The following is a 15,163-nucleotide window of genomic DNA, read 5'->3' on the forward strand; positions in this document are numbered from 1 at the left end:
CACATTGCTAGTACAAAGTGCATCTTTGTGAGTAGGATGATGATGAAGACTATGTAACTCGCTTGCACAGGCTAAATATATGCAATTTTTCAACCCAGAATGTTTATATTTATTTAAAAGTATTACTTCCATGTCTATTAGTCATATATTATGGGCGAAATTTACTAAGGTAGGAGTTCTATTTCACATGGGATATTGCTATATGAAACCAATCGGATACTATCAATTATCTTCTGGACCTTCTGACCTTCCATCTGATGAGGAAGCCGTCGAGCAAAGTAAGAGGTGGAGAAATGCGTATTGGAGCCCTGCACAGCCCGGCCACTGCCTATTGTATCCCCTACAAGCGGTCTCCATAATACAAGCATATGGGCAAACATCCTATGGACATCAACACCTGGAGCTTGTTCCCATGCTAAAAGGAGCATTGTGCTACATACTGCAAATAGGGACATTTGCAAAGCAGCTCTGAGAAAGGAAATGGTGCCCAATACTAACCAGAAAAGGAGATCTGCCTAGTAATGGGACTGGTAATTATCACCTTACTTACAGCCTCAGTATAAATATCTATATTGAAAGAACTTTTATTACAGCCAAAATTAAGCCTCACAAAGGAACATTCTAATTATTGCCTCAGAATTCTTCATGTTGTATGTTTGTATGTCTTGTGTGGTTCAATCATTGATATGGTGGGTGCCAGAGGGGATGGCATGGGGCACCATAATATGGTTGTAGCATTTGCATTCCATTATTCTTTTGATTTTCTTTAAATCACCAATTCCACCATCTCAAAATATCCCCAGACCATAATGTTTGTTTTATATATGTTGAGTGGTCACTGTATAGCTGCTATTTTATATTATACCACAATGCATTTTTTTTTTGAGGGTATCAAAAGAGTGCAGGATGAGTATTGAAATGGTATAACCAAGTTTTAAAAAATGTAGAATTTCTAAAACTCTTAAGGGGCATACACATGGGATGATTTAAGCCCTATTTCTAAGCTATCTAACTAGATCGCTTAACATGAAGCATGGTATACCTAGGGCGATATGCCCTCCCTCACGTCACCAACGCCCGCAAAGTCCATGCACTGTCTATCCTTCTTAAATCGCCTATCTGCATTGACAAAACACTGCTCAGCACAGATCACTCAGAAAACTGGAAAACTGAAAGGCAAAGGAAAGCATTTAGGACTAAGGAACTTATTCAGGTTCCTTTGCAGCAGGGCACAGGGACCGATGTTGGGTTAGTGCGCATGCACATATCTGTGCTTGTGCATACGCAGGGTGCGTGCACCCATGGCAAACATTCTGTTCGCTGCCCAGCACCATTAGCATATCGGAATGCCCCACGTTTCATGGGCGTTCCCATGAGAATGCTGGGCATTCTTACGCTAATGAAGGCATGATGGACAGGCAACTGACATAATCGGGACATTGATTGTGGCTGTACATATGTGATTAGGACTAACTTTTTAATCGATTTGTACTATATAGTCCAAATTGAATAGAAAGTGACCCTGAATTGCACAGTGTATACACTATTAAACTCTGGGTTAAACACTTTTATATCTCGCCAATCAAATATTATATTATTCAATATTAGTGCAATACACATCATATTATTTTTTTCAATTTGTTGGAAGATGAATATGCTCCTTATGGAGATGCAGCACTGGTTTGATCTATGTTAATTAACCAAACAGCCATCTCTGCTTAATTTATATAATACTCAACATAATACATTACAATGTCTAATTAAAGATAAAATGGCCATTTTGGATTGCTACCTTGAATTTTTTTTCTTTGTTTCTGTTTTCTTTTAGGTTTTCAAATTTCATATAAACATTCTAAAAATAAAAGTGAATGAGTTGATGTGATATTCAATCCTTCTAATAAAATAGTGACCATTTATAGTATGGTTTAAAAATAGTTTCTGAAGTTTTGTGAAAATTATGTGGATCCAAGAATGATGGGAATGCAGTCTACTGCTATAGAGGCCCAGATTAGTTCAGTTATCTAAACCAAAAAACGCATCTGTATTTGTTCATGCTGTATATCTGTTGAAAATATAATTAACCCTCTCCGCTGAAATACTAATCTGTGAACATGATATCCAAAGTGATTTGAAGTTAAAATAGCAGATAAATGCATGACTGACAGTGCTTGAATAGACCTGTAACTGACTGTATTTAATCTACGTTGAGTGATGTATATTTTTTGACACATATACTGTGATACTCCCAAAATGGGTTATCAACTTAACATTAACATATTATTTAAATAAATGGTAATTAATTGTGGAGGAGGGGCTGTGTTAGTATGCCCCATCCCCTTCTCCCCATGTGTGCCATAGAAGGGCAAGTGATATGAGCCACAGGTTATAGACAGCAGCAGGCATTACTAGGGCAAATGGAGGATATGTCCTCTGAGGTGCTCTCTGAGTAGCCTGGGATGCACCAGGTCAGACTGGCAAATGAAGGTGGAGAACACTGAGGCAGCCTGTAAGACAATGCTGGGGGTGGGCTCCTCAGTTGTAGTAAAGCTGAAAACGAAAGCATCAGCTGGGTTGCAGTCTCTGGGACCATACATCTGATCCCATTTCTGAAGGAGGCCCTACCAGGCTTTTATCAGGTTTGCAGAGCAGCAAGCAGGTGTTATTCTGTCTGATGCACTGCAAGCTCGGGCCTGTTTTTGAACATTTATACACTGTTCTTTCATTCCTAGGCCAGAGTTACCTAGATAGTTCCTAATGAGAGGGCCAAACTCTAAAGTTGGGCATATTGGGAAAATGATCTAGTGTGGCAGACCCTAAGCAAAAATGGAAAAATGGAGCGGCTATCAGTAGTCACAGCTTCCATTACTATTATTTGGAAGGAATGCCATCCTAATTCCAAAACATTAGCACAAGAGTTTATTGGCGATTTACTAAACAAAGTATAAGACCGAGACAGGCTTTTAACTCAAGTCTAGAGGAGAAGAAAAATAAGACTTTGGGGTACTCTAAAATAATATATTGTTTATTTATTAAAATATTAAATATTTATTAATATACTGTACATTAAAACATATCACCTTTGTTTATGCCACAGAGCTCTATACCACAAATCATGTATAGTAGTACTGTACAATGAAAATTAAACAAAATGTAATAAAATTAGGTTTTGAACTCAATCAATGTAATCAGAGTTATGCTGAAAAGCCAAATAGACCATACTACACCAAGGGTGACATTCTATGGATTGAGATAAATGCGCATGTTTTTTTAGCGCACCACATCGCCGCAAATCGCACTTTTTGAAATCGCACTTTCCAGTCATAATTCGCATATTTAATGTAATGCGTTTTGGAGGCTGAAAAGTGCGAAGAGGTGCGATTTTAAGTCACAAAAAGTGCGAATTCTTCCGCCGCTCATGTGCGAGTTTTGGACCAACCGGAGTGCGATTTACAAAACTGTCTCCGCATGACTAAGAACCCCCTAACCTATTGGCCCACCTGTGTCCCCTCCATTATGCATCACACCCCCTATATAAAGGGGCATTGGCGCCATTTCACTCTTTGATAGGAAGTAAGGAACATGGAGAGGAGCAGTGGCAGTGTGAGTACAGGAAGAGGTGTTGGTGGCAGAGGGAGCAGTGGCAGAGTGAGGAGTGGCAGAGGAAGCAGTGGCAGAGGGAGCAGTGGCAGAGGGACCAGTGGCAGCAGCCAGACAAGTGGGAGACCAGCAGTGTGGCAGGCAGCATGGCCACAGCAAGGGCAGCCCCACACCAGGCCCTGGGCATCCAGCCCCAGCAGGAGGAGGTGGAGGATCCGCTGGCATCCCCATCCTACAGCCAGGACCTTGACCATACCCCACACCAGCTGCAGGAGGGCCACATGTCAGAGGTGGAGGAAGATGGTGGTGAGGAGGAGGAAGACACTGGCATGGAGGAGGAGGGCTACATGGCTGGACTTGAAAATGAGGAGGAGGAGGTGGAAGCTGGCCGCACAAAAAGTGGCCGAAAGGTCTGCTTTTCCTATGAGGAAAATGCAGCACTTGTCCGGGCTATTCTGCCAGTGTTTGACCGTTTGCTTGGCAAATCTCACCACAAGACCACTGCACAGCGCAAAAGGGCTATGTGGAAGGACATCACCCAGGCGGTGAACGCTTTAAGTCAGCACAAGCGCCTGGTCCGCAATGTGAAAAAGAGATTCAACGACATCAAACGGCAGTTGAAAAGTAAAATGGCCATGGAGTTGGAGGAGGCCACCAAGACTGGCGGAGGAAGCCCCACCACTGTGTGCTACACTTCGTATGAGGTGAAGCTGAAGCGCATCATACCCCCTGAGGTCCTGCCTGGCATGCACGTGGTGGATACTGATAGGCCGCAAACGCCATCCAGAGCTGGTAAGTGTGACCCCATGCAATCCAAAACATACATGCCAATGTATTCTAACTATAATGTTCACTTGTATTGTTATGCTAAGTAAAGTGCTGCTGTGGAACTACATAGCCCAAGGTCATGCACAAGAAATTGCCTGCTACTAGTTTGAAATTGCTGATAATGCTGGGCCTTGTAGTTCCACAACTGCTCATATTGATTAACACTGTAACATTCTTTCTAGCAGCCTAACATGTATGTGGACAAAAACCCTGAGGTGTACTGGTGGTTTAGCTGCCATGACTACATACCACAGATTATCCAGTAGTTGTCATGTGTCCAATAGTTTAATATTAATCTTACACAAAAATCTTTGGGTTTAAACCAAAAAAAAGGTGGTGAGGAAATAAAGCAGTCCTTATCCAAAGGGTATTGTCCATTATTGTCATTTCAATGCATGTTTGTAGAAAATGCATAGCCATTGCAAGGTCCATAATGCCTGCCCATCTTTCCTTGTACAGATTGTCAATCCCGAAGTGCTCACGCATCCAAGACCAGAAGGCCCGTTGCTGCAGAATCTGCGGAAGCAGGTAAATGAAAAAAAAAAAAACACGGCATTACACATACAGTACACACACCCATGTCACATCAACAATATCTCACACCACATTCATCTCCTGCTGCTACATTGCAACGGAAATGAATGTCATCTGAGATAGGCATGTGACATATTAATCATGTCAATGTTACATGCTGTATTGGGGTACATGTGTAAGTACATAATACCCCTAGGTATGTGCGTCCAGCATCTCAAGCCCTTTCTAAAACAGTATAGACGACAGTGTGGCCTATAGATGCATCAGTACTTACCTCTTCATCTGTATCCACAGGTGCTATACAACTAGGGAGCAACCAAACAGATTCTTCAATGATGGTGCTAGACGAAATGGACATCATTCTTGAACCGGTCGAGACCTTTGCGGCAGAGGAAGAAATACAGACCTCGTCACAGAGTGATCTTCCCCCAAGTGGGGTGTCTCCCAACCCACCCCCACCCACCAACACATCCCATACAGCCGCTTCGGCTTCCCAAGTAGCTAACTCCTTGGTCAATTTCAAGGAAAAACAGATAGAATTCATGGCCTCCCAAAGCCTCCAAATAGGTAACATCCAGGGGTACATGCGTGACACCTTCCTTCAGTTACACAAAATGGCACGTAGTGTACGGGTAGGTGTAGGCACTCATGTGCGCATTGCTAACAGCATTGACACCCGTTTTGCAGAGCATACTGCTGCTGTAAGGGAACAGAATAGGCATATTGGCAGCCGGGCGCAAAGTATCACAGCACTAACCCAATCATGCACAGCGCAGACCAATGCCTTACTAGCTATGCAGGCCCAAATACAGCAGCTGGAAGCCAATGTGGGAGGTGGCGCAGCATCTACCCTCAGCAGTGTATCCAGAACCCCAATAAGTGGCTCCCCCACTTCCCCACCCCGTCGGAGTGTTAGGACCCGTGGTGGGCTTGGTACAGGGTCTAGGAGTGGTGTAGTGGTGCCTGATGCTGGGAGAAGGTAGCTCATATATGTTTGTAAATTGTCAAATCCCAAACATCTTGTAACATGCCCCCACAGTTGTTATTTTTCACCTTCAAAAATGCAGATTGCGGCAGAAAAAGTAGACAGAAGTAAAAATGTCTAACCGCATACCATTGTGTTTGTGTGTTTTTATGGAAACCAATTATTGTGTGCAGTATAAAATATTGTAATGGTATATGACAATGGGATTGCACTAAAGTAGTGTGGGGTATCTCCTTGGGCGGCAAAGGTTGTGCATCTACATATTCTAGCAGGCTCTGACACTCATGCTTTGGACTGTAATGTTATAGTGTGTCATGTGGCATGCTGGCACGTGTAGTTCCACAACACCAGTGAGCCATGTTTGACTGCATACTTCATTCATACATGTATGAAATGTACTTACAAGCTAGATACCAGCAAGGGATAGGTCAGCACCACCATCTGCATCCGTTGGGCTCTGTGTACTAGGCTAAATGTGGGTTGAAGCAGATGGTATTGGTCACACATTAGTTAATGAGTACACTTACAGCACAGGTACATTTTGGAGTACAGGGCACATGTGCTTACCAGAAAAGTAACGGCTGATGATGTGTGTGCGCACCAGATTCCCCATCTGCGTACCCCTCACTACCCGAGGTGTGGTAGGTTGGGCTTCCTGCACGACTGCTGCATGTTCCTCGTCCACATAGGCAGGTTGGGACAGGGCTATGTTGTGCAGCATGCAGCAAGCCTGGATAATCATCACTACTTTGGCAGGGTGGTAAAGCAGTGTACCCGACTACCTGTCCAAACACCGGAAGCGACTCTTCAAGATGCCAAATGTGCGCTCCACCACATTGCGGGTTGCAATGTGGGCTTCATTATACCGGTGCTGTGCAGGGCCCTCTGGGGTGCGCAAAGGTGTCATGAGCCAGGAAACACAACCATATCCTGAGTCACCTAAAACACAGATAGGAAGCGATTGCCTTATATGGTAAGGTCTGTGTTTCTTTCAAACAGGACCCACTGGTAGAAGAGCAATATGCTTGTGAAAGAGGAAACACACACATTGCACCAGGTACAATTAGGGACAGACAGGGTAATATGTTAAAAGGTACTTACCTAGTAGCCAGCCCTCTGGCATTTGGTGGTTGGTAAATCTGTTCCAGAGGGCTGAGTGTCTCAGAATATAGGCGTCATGGCAGTTTCCCGGAAAGCCTGCCACAACACTCAGGATTTTCAAATTAGCATTGGATACAACCTGCACGTTCAGGGAGTGCCGCCCACGCCTATTGACGTAGACGTGGCCCCGCACGTGCGGTGCCCTAATCCCAATGTGTGTGCAGTCTATAGCTCCCAGCACGCGAGGGAATGCTGAGAGTCTATAGAAAGCCAACTTGTGGTCCTGCCACTCCAACTCAGAACTGGGGAATCTGATGCATGTCCGCCACAACTTCTTTAAAGCAAGTAACACTTGAGTAAAATGCTTAGAGAAAGTGGCCTGTGATACCCCCAAGGCCCATGAGGTCACAGACTGAGTACAAATAGTAGAGGGCACACATTAATTTGTGCAGCCCAGACACTGCATAGTTGCCTCCTCCAAAAGGGTCCAAATCATCTCTCACCTGCTCATATAAGTCCAACAGGTTAATGCGGTTCAGCCTAAACATCCCCACAACCTGTTGATCCGAGAGGGAGTCCAGGTACAGCCGAGCACGATACATACGTGGGGTACGCAGTAGTCGGGGGGCTATCTGGATCTGGCGCGCAGCTTCCTCCCTCCTGCGCAGCTCCTCCAAATGGGCCACATCACAAATAAGCAACACCAAACCACTCTGCAAAATCTCCATGTCTCAAACCCTCACAGGTGTCCTTAATGATGTTGGGGTTTATGTAGGGGTGTTTGTAAGTGAAAATGAGGGCACCTGTGTTGAAATTAACCATGTGTGCACTTGACCAAAATGAGTTCTGGGCCAAATCGCCAAACAGAACTTGGTCTGAAATAAGTGCGATAATTAGACACCTAAAAAGTGCGATTTGCGGAAGCGCATTGCATTAAATAAACGAGTTGTATACTTTTCTATACGAAAACATCTGGATGCGATAAAAATGCGAATTAATCTTGCACTTTTGGTCCGCATGGCTTTACGCACATAATATGCGATTTCAGTCCCTTAGCGCATCACATTAAATTGGCGATTTGACGGAAAAATGCGATGTCGCCATTTTGTTGACTAATTAACGCCAAAAAACGCAAATCTCATCCCATAGAATGTCACCCCATATATTAACTGTGGTTCTAATGTATGCATAGTCTGACCTTCCACTAGCAACCTTTACTCCTTTGGTCAAGAGGACAGTGAGGGACCTGGATTATCTTAACTCTTTTCCAAGATTAGTTTTTTTTTTTAACCTGGACCATATGTAATCACAAAGTTGAACCCTGTGGAATTTAATATTTTGCTAATTAAATTATTTGTCCTGACATGGGTATTACCATTGTTAAAGTTCTTTATTATTTTATTTGTTCATAGTTTCTTATGCAGCGCAGCAAATTGCATTGAGCTTTTCAATGGAAAACAACAGTGATAAAAAAACTTAGTAATAACAATACCATATATGTAGGCAGGCCCTGCTTGCAAGCTTACGATCTATCGTTAAATAAGCATTGATGCACAAGGATAGATGTTTTACTGTATATTGCATAATGGTCCACCACAATGCAAAGGTTCTTGTTGTGCTGTATGCATGTGCCCCCTGTCATTAAGGAGAATTTATTTATTATTCCTTTTGCAATACCCAGAAGTCTTATGCAGCATAGGAGACAGGAGACCATGGGACCATGCTGATATGTATCCTACACACACACCAAGATCCAGAGACCATGGCACCTCCATTAGAAACACATTACTCCCAAGCACTGCTGTCTTTATGCTGGACAGCAGGAAGCTGGGAACCGGGGACACATAGAAGCACTCACTGTCTTTGGGGTATGAGAGTCAATGGGGATCGGGATGCAGCTTCCCTGCATACTTGCAGTGCCGGGTCTACCAAAATCTGCATACATGTGGTAGGGACTATAGATTGTAAGCTCCACTGGGGCAGGGACTGATGTGAATGTTCAACTATACTCTGTAAAGAGCTGCAGAATATGTATGCGCCACTAAGTCTGCCTATCACAAAATTAAGAATATCTATGAGAAAGACATCCTTGCATCTTTTTTGCACTTTATACAAGTGGCAGCTTTGGAACTTCTTAGAAGCCACCTCCACCTCCTCTGATGGTCTGAAAAGTAGGTATTGTTGGCAGTATGGGGTTGAGGGGGTAGTAAATTGAAGTTTTTGTCTGGGAGTGTGTGCGCCTTTGGCATGCAAAACTGTCACCACAAAGGAGCCACCTCTTCCCGTAGAGTGATGGGAAGGTCAGGCATCGCAACCACCAACACCCTTGGACTCTTCTTGGGGATTTGTGATACCATGTCTTTAGAAAGCATAGTTGTTTACTGTGTTTTGATGACAGCTTAACTCTCTTAAAATTTCTAGTGGGGGAGAAGGATGGCTTCGATCATTGTGTGAAGCTGAACCACTAGTCATGAACCTTAGCCGTTCCTTGCCACTCCATGTCTAAAATGGTATATTGGCAAGCTTTTATTTCTGCTCAAACAATTTACATTTATTTATTTTTTCTTCAAATTACTGAACTTTACAATTTTAGATTTTACATGTTCTACAATGACATTGGGCATCGGCCTTGGCAAATGACATTAATGGCATTTCATGTTCTATGTCATGACTAGTGGCAACAGCTTCAGCACTAGGAGGAAGTTCTTCTTGTTCACTATTTTTTCCTCTAATTTTTTGTTCTCCATTATATTTCTGGAGTTATAATAATATGAGAGTGTACCCCTAAACCACACAACATGGCAAAAATAAGCCTTAAAAATTACCCTTTTATTTTGGGGTTATTTAAAAATTATTATATGGGGGCGGTACAGGAAAGTGTACTCGGCCTAAACCACAGACAGGGCAAAGCCTGAAAAAATTATATGGATTTAAAACAACCCTTTTATTTTTACACTGGATTGTCACTGGAATTATACGGCTGTACCACTGGACTTAATTGCATTACCACTGGACATAAAGGCAAACAGGACTTAATGGCAGTACCACAGGACTTAACAGCAGTACCACTGGACTTAATGGCAGTGCCACTGGACTAGCAGTACCAATGGACTTAACGGCAGTACTGTACTTAATGGCAGTACTGGACTTAACGGCAGCACTAGACTTAACAACAGTACCACAGGACTTAACGGCAGTACTGGACTTAATGACAGTATCACTGGACTTAACAGCAGTACCACTAGACTTAACGGCAGTACCACTGGACTTATCGCCAGTACTATTGGACTTAACAGCAATACAACTGGACTAGCAGTACCACTGGACTTAACAGTAGTACAACTGGACTTTAACGTCAGTGCCACTGGACTATACCTGGACTGATCTATACAGCATTATCTCTGGACTGGCCTTTACAGCACAGCACTATTACTGGATTGGCCTATATACACTACAGCACTGAGTGCTGTCTATAACTGAACTGGACAACAGTGGTATCCTTACTGTACTAGTAGTAATAACTACTAAGTATCAGTGAAATGGCGGGCAGGCAGACGGGCGGGCATGCAGACAGACAGGCGGACGAGGAGGCGGCCAGGACACACACTGCCTCTTCACTCTCCTAGACTGTAGTAAAGGGTCTGGATCTTGCAAGATCTGACGGCGGAATCTCGTGCAGTCCGGAGAACTATGCTCCGAGTCTGGGTGGGAATTCCTGAACAGACTCGGAGCACAGGTTTGGATTGGGTGTGTTCGGATTCCCCCAGTCCTAACTCGCACATCCCTAGATAAAACGGAGTCTGGTGTGGGTAGGTAAGCGTGGGAAAACTACAATAAGTGTGTTTAAAATGTGTGCAACCCTAAATGAACCCTGTACTTTATTCTGCTTCTGTTTGATGTATAAAGAGAATTATAAACATTTCAGGGTCTGCACATTATGGAAATATTGCTGTAGTGTACAATTACAATTACTTACATAGGAAAACTCAAATGAAACACTACCAGCATATTGTAATAAAACTGCTATTGTCCTAGAAAACTAAAAAGTGTCCCTTTTGTACTGGGAAGTATACTGCCAACAGCTCTTTGTGAAAGGAAGGGCATGTGGTGCTAATTTGTTTCCATGGAGGCTGCAGCAATTAATCTATATAGGGTGTAAAGACAAGAGTTTTCCACACAGTATTTCAGAAATCTTTAAAGAGGTTGAATCTCTCTCGGGGACTGTCTCTGTAAGGGTAGACATTTGTTTATTAATTCTGAAGATGTTCAGTGTTCCTTACTTAACCATTATATTACTTCCTGCACTGAAAACTGAAGACATCATAAAAAGGTCTGTAGTTAGATGCATTTTTAAGTGTTGTATATTGATACTTGTTTGAAATTCACGTAACAATATTTTTGTGATTTTTTTTAACAGTTTTGTCATAAATTCTGAAACACAAGTTTAAAAAAAAAAGTAGGTACTGTATGTGTGGCACTGTGATTAAATAGTATCCCAAGCAACACCTTCTTCAATCGCGACCTGATGGGATGCCGGCATCATCAAAGTGCATACACCAGTGGTTCCCAAACTGTGTGCCGTGGCACCCTGGGGTGCCTTGGGGGACTTGCAGGGGAGCCCTGGGTTGATGGTCCAGGACCAATTCAAGTTATTTATGTCCAATATAATAGTTAAATTATGGACAAACAGAAGTAAATGTTGTCTATTACCACATAACTGAACCTAAGGATGAGATATAAACACAATTTATTTAACTTAATATTTGTTTCTGACTTTCTCAATGTGAAACCTTTAGCCTAGGGGTGCCACAAAAACATTTCTGATGCTTTGGGGTGCCTTGATTCAAAAAAGTTTGGGAACTCCTGGCACACACACTTGCAGATGCCCACTGTGCCATGTGACGATAAGGGGGGGGGGGGGGGGGGTGGGGGCCATGCTGTCAAATCTCTTGCCAGCGATATCCTTCATTGTCCTTCATGTACAGAGAATGGAGGATGTCTGAACCCTCTGCGTACACACTGGATGACATTTAGATGTTGTCGAACTGACCATTCTGGCATCGTTTAAAATGTTGTCCAATGTGAACATTTAGGGTGTGGTATATTTAGTGACAAAGGGCCTTATTCAGACCTAATCGCTGCTGTGTAAATTCGCACAGCAGTTAATTAATGATACATTGTGCATGTGTATCAGCCACAATCCTTTAGCACACAAGCAAGGTGGGATTTCACTATAGAGGGGTGGCGTCTACCGGATTTCTGGATGCTGCAAATTCGCTCAGCAGTGATAAAGTCTGAATTAAGCCCTATGTCAAGGATAACAATGACTACGTCAACACCAAAAGGTCAAAATGCACAATGTTGACAGCTAAAAAATAAAAGTTCGACACAAGCAAAAGGCTGACATAGAAAAGGTTTTTCATGGTTTTGGTGTCAATGGTGACACCTCAGCACGAGTATCCTCAATTAATGTACCAATGGCTTGCTATGCTTTATCTTAGGTGCTTCACTCTGCATCCATGTGGATGGTAAAGTATGAAAAAGTTAAAAATGTCATGTCCACTAAAATACGGGCAAAATAAATACTTATGTCGACCATATGCATGGTGACCATATGGTGTTGACGTATTGATTGTTGATCTAGACATTGAATTTTCTGGACCTGGACAGTCTATACTATGAACTCATTCAAAAGGAGCTTAGAATTCCAACTATAGATTCTATACAGTAGTGACTACATCAGCACCGCAATACAGAGAGAGAATCCAATAGAGTGTGAGCAGGGCCCTCTTATCTCTTTGTGTGTTATTACCTAGTCTTATTTTAATGTTCCAAATTGTGAAGCACAATGAAATATGCTGATGCTATTCATGAATGTTAACTGCAATAATAATAAAAAAAAAGTTAAAATAAAGTTCTTTTATGAGAATACATGCAATGGGGTAAATTTAACAGGGTCCAAATTCCAGGGTTGCAGTACTTTGTATGAGAATGCCCGTATTTTTAAAGCAGCAATCATTTACAAGGCACAACCTGGTTGAGCATGCACAGTGGACTCTATCCTAGCTAAATTAGTGGCTGATGCCCTCACTCAGAGTGACAGTGACCATGCTGTCCATGGAGAGAGAGAGAAGGCAGCCCAGTTGGAGACTGGAGATGGACCCACTTTCTTAATGCCTCTGAATACTGTAAATACAATGGCAAAATGCTGTTCCACTGCCTTTGCTTCTTTCAAGAATGGAACCCACTGCCAGCATCCCTGCTGTAGTGCCACCCACCAGCATTATCAACCATAGGTGCCGATTTATGTTTTGATGGTGGATGTTCAAGTCAAAAATATAGGTGAGTGGCTTCATGGGGAAGGGGCATGGCCACAAAATAATACCAATTTATATTACGCAGCAAAGTTGTCTCCAATATTCAAATTTCGGCAGCAGAGTTCCCCTTTTTACACATTACAGCAGCAGAGTCCCCCTTTTTACACATTATGGCCAAGTACATAAATGCCCCCACAGTGCCAAGTACAAAAATGACCCACAGTGCCAAATGCATAAATGTCCCCACAGTGCCAAATACATAAATGCCTCCACAGTGCAGGTAAATAAATGTGCAGTACCTGTACCGGCGATGAGGGAGGGGGAGTGCAGTGGGACACAGGCGGATGGGCTGCTGCTGAGCTACTCTGTCAGTGTACAGAGCACGTACAAGCTGGCCCTCCCCATGTCCGCGTATTACTCCGTGGACGGAATACACTCTTCCTGCCATCCTGGCATACTGTTTAACAAGTTAATACTGCGGCCCAGCAGCTGGACTCGGGCCCCTGGGTGCTCATCAATTTCCGTGGGTGCTCGGGCCCATGAGCACCCACAGAATCGGCACCTATGTCATCAATAACATTATTGGCTTGCAATGTATTGGCTGCAATGTAGCCAGAAGGTTTGCGGCAGCTTGGCTGGTCAGTCAGTAAGCAATATCTCATCCTGGTAGCCACTCACATTTATCCGCATTGGTACTGTCAGTAGATTACAAGATCACTCTGTGCAGATGTGAATGAGAATATTATAACATTTTCTGTAAAGTACTTACATTTTTTTTAATGACTCACAGAGTTTTAAATGCACAGCACCTGCGTCTGGCACATTAACCTGCATTTCATTCCTAATAACTACTATTAGGTGCATTTATATTTAGTCAGTCGTTTATATTTTTTGCTGAAATCATGACAAATATATTTGCTTTTAGATGCATTATTGTCAAAATCATCAGAAGTCCAATACATTTACTAAATGCTGAATGTATGGCTGCAATAGAATAATACTTGTATAATATTGTTGATTTTATAGCACAAAATAAATTGTCTTTCTGTTTTAAACAAGAAGTTGAACCTGTAGCTGTGTATGGCTAAATACTGTGCTGTACTGTGCTGCAATGACTGCATTGCTTGGTGTCTGGAACGAAATAGAATTATACCTTGAATATGCATTAAACAATATAAACAATATAAAGCTATTTATCATTCATGCATACATACGCAGATACAATAGCTGCAGAGATATTCCATAATGAATCGTACACAACACAGGAATGCATATGTAACAAGATACAATGTGTTCATTGTTCTTCTTCGGGGCATTTTATGAATATGCTGAGTCTATCACTGCATTGTACTGCAGCTATATTTCAGTGCTTACATTATTACAGTCTCGATGTGGTTGTTGCTTTAAAACAAGATCTTCATAGGCAATCACGAATCTTAGACATTAAGCTGCAATTTAGTCACAAAGCTTACTGATTACATTTGGGTTCTGCCTTCCTGCGGTTTTCAGAAACACTTTAAAAGCAGCGTTATACGAGTCACAGATACTGATTCCATACCAGCTTTTCCTTGGCAACCACAGGATCTGTAAAAGTTATAAAACATATGTTTAGGTAAAGGAAATGTAAAGTAAGTTTTTGTTAGTCGTAGGTAAGAACTCTCACATCATTTTCATATGGCAATCATATATAAAGGGGCTGATTCAAATATGAATATGTGCCCATTTATCCAAGTCAATTTGCGCTCTGCATGTTCAGAAAATGGACAAACACACACATGTGGTTAAACTGAGTCATGCGTAT

The 15,163-nt window shown here is 42.5% G+C and overlaps 1 protein-coding gene across 1 annotated transcript in view; it reads left to right on the forward strand.

Annotated features, from left to right (window-relative positions):
* Positions 1-4,199: 4,199 nt before the first annotated feature.
* The window catches only part of LOC146062915 (uncharacterized), a 31,481-nt gene continuing 20,517 nt past the window's right edge, over positions 4,200-15,163 (forward strand). Inside the window, exons 1-3 of the mRNA XM_083174923.1 lie at positions 4,200-4,389; positions 4,885-4,953; positions 5,254-5,591. Of these exons, the coding sequence (XP_083031049.1) occupies positions 4,227-4,389; positions 4,885-4,953; positions 5,254-5,591 (570 nt within the window). The 5' untranslated portion in view covers positions 4,200-4,226. The remainder of the gene's footprint in view (positions 4,390-4,884; positions 4,954-5,253; positions 5,592-15,163) is intronic.

Source organism: Crinia signifera, chromosome 3, assembly GCF_055691185.1.
Source record: "Crinia signifera chromosome 3, ASM5569118v1, whole genome shotgun sequence".
In the NCBI taxonomy this organism is placed as follows: Eukaryota; Metazoa; Chordata; class Amphibia; order Anura; family Myobatrachidae; genus Crinia; species Crinia signifera.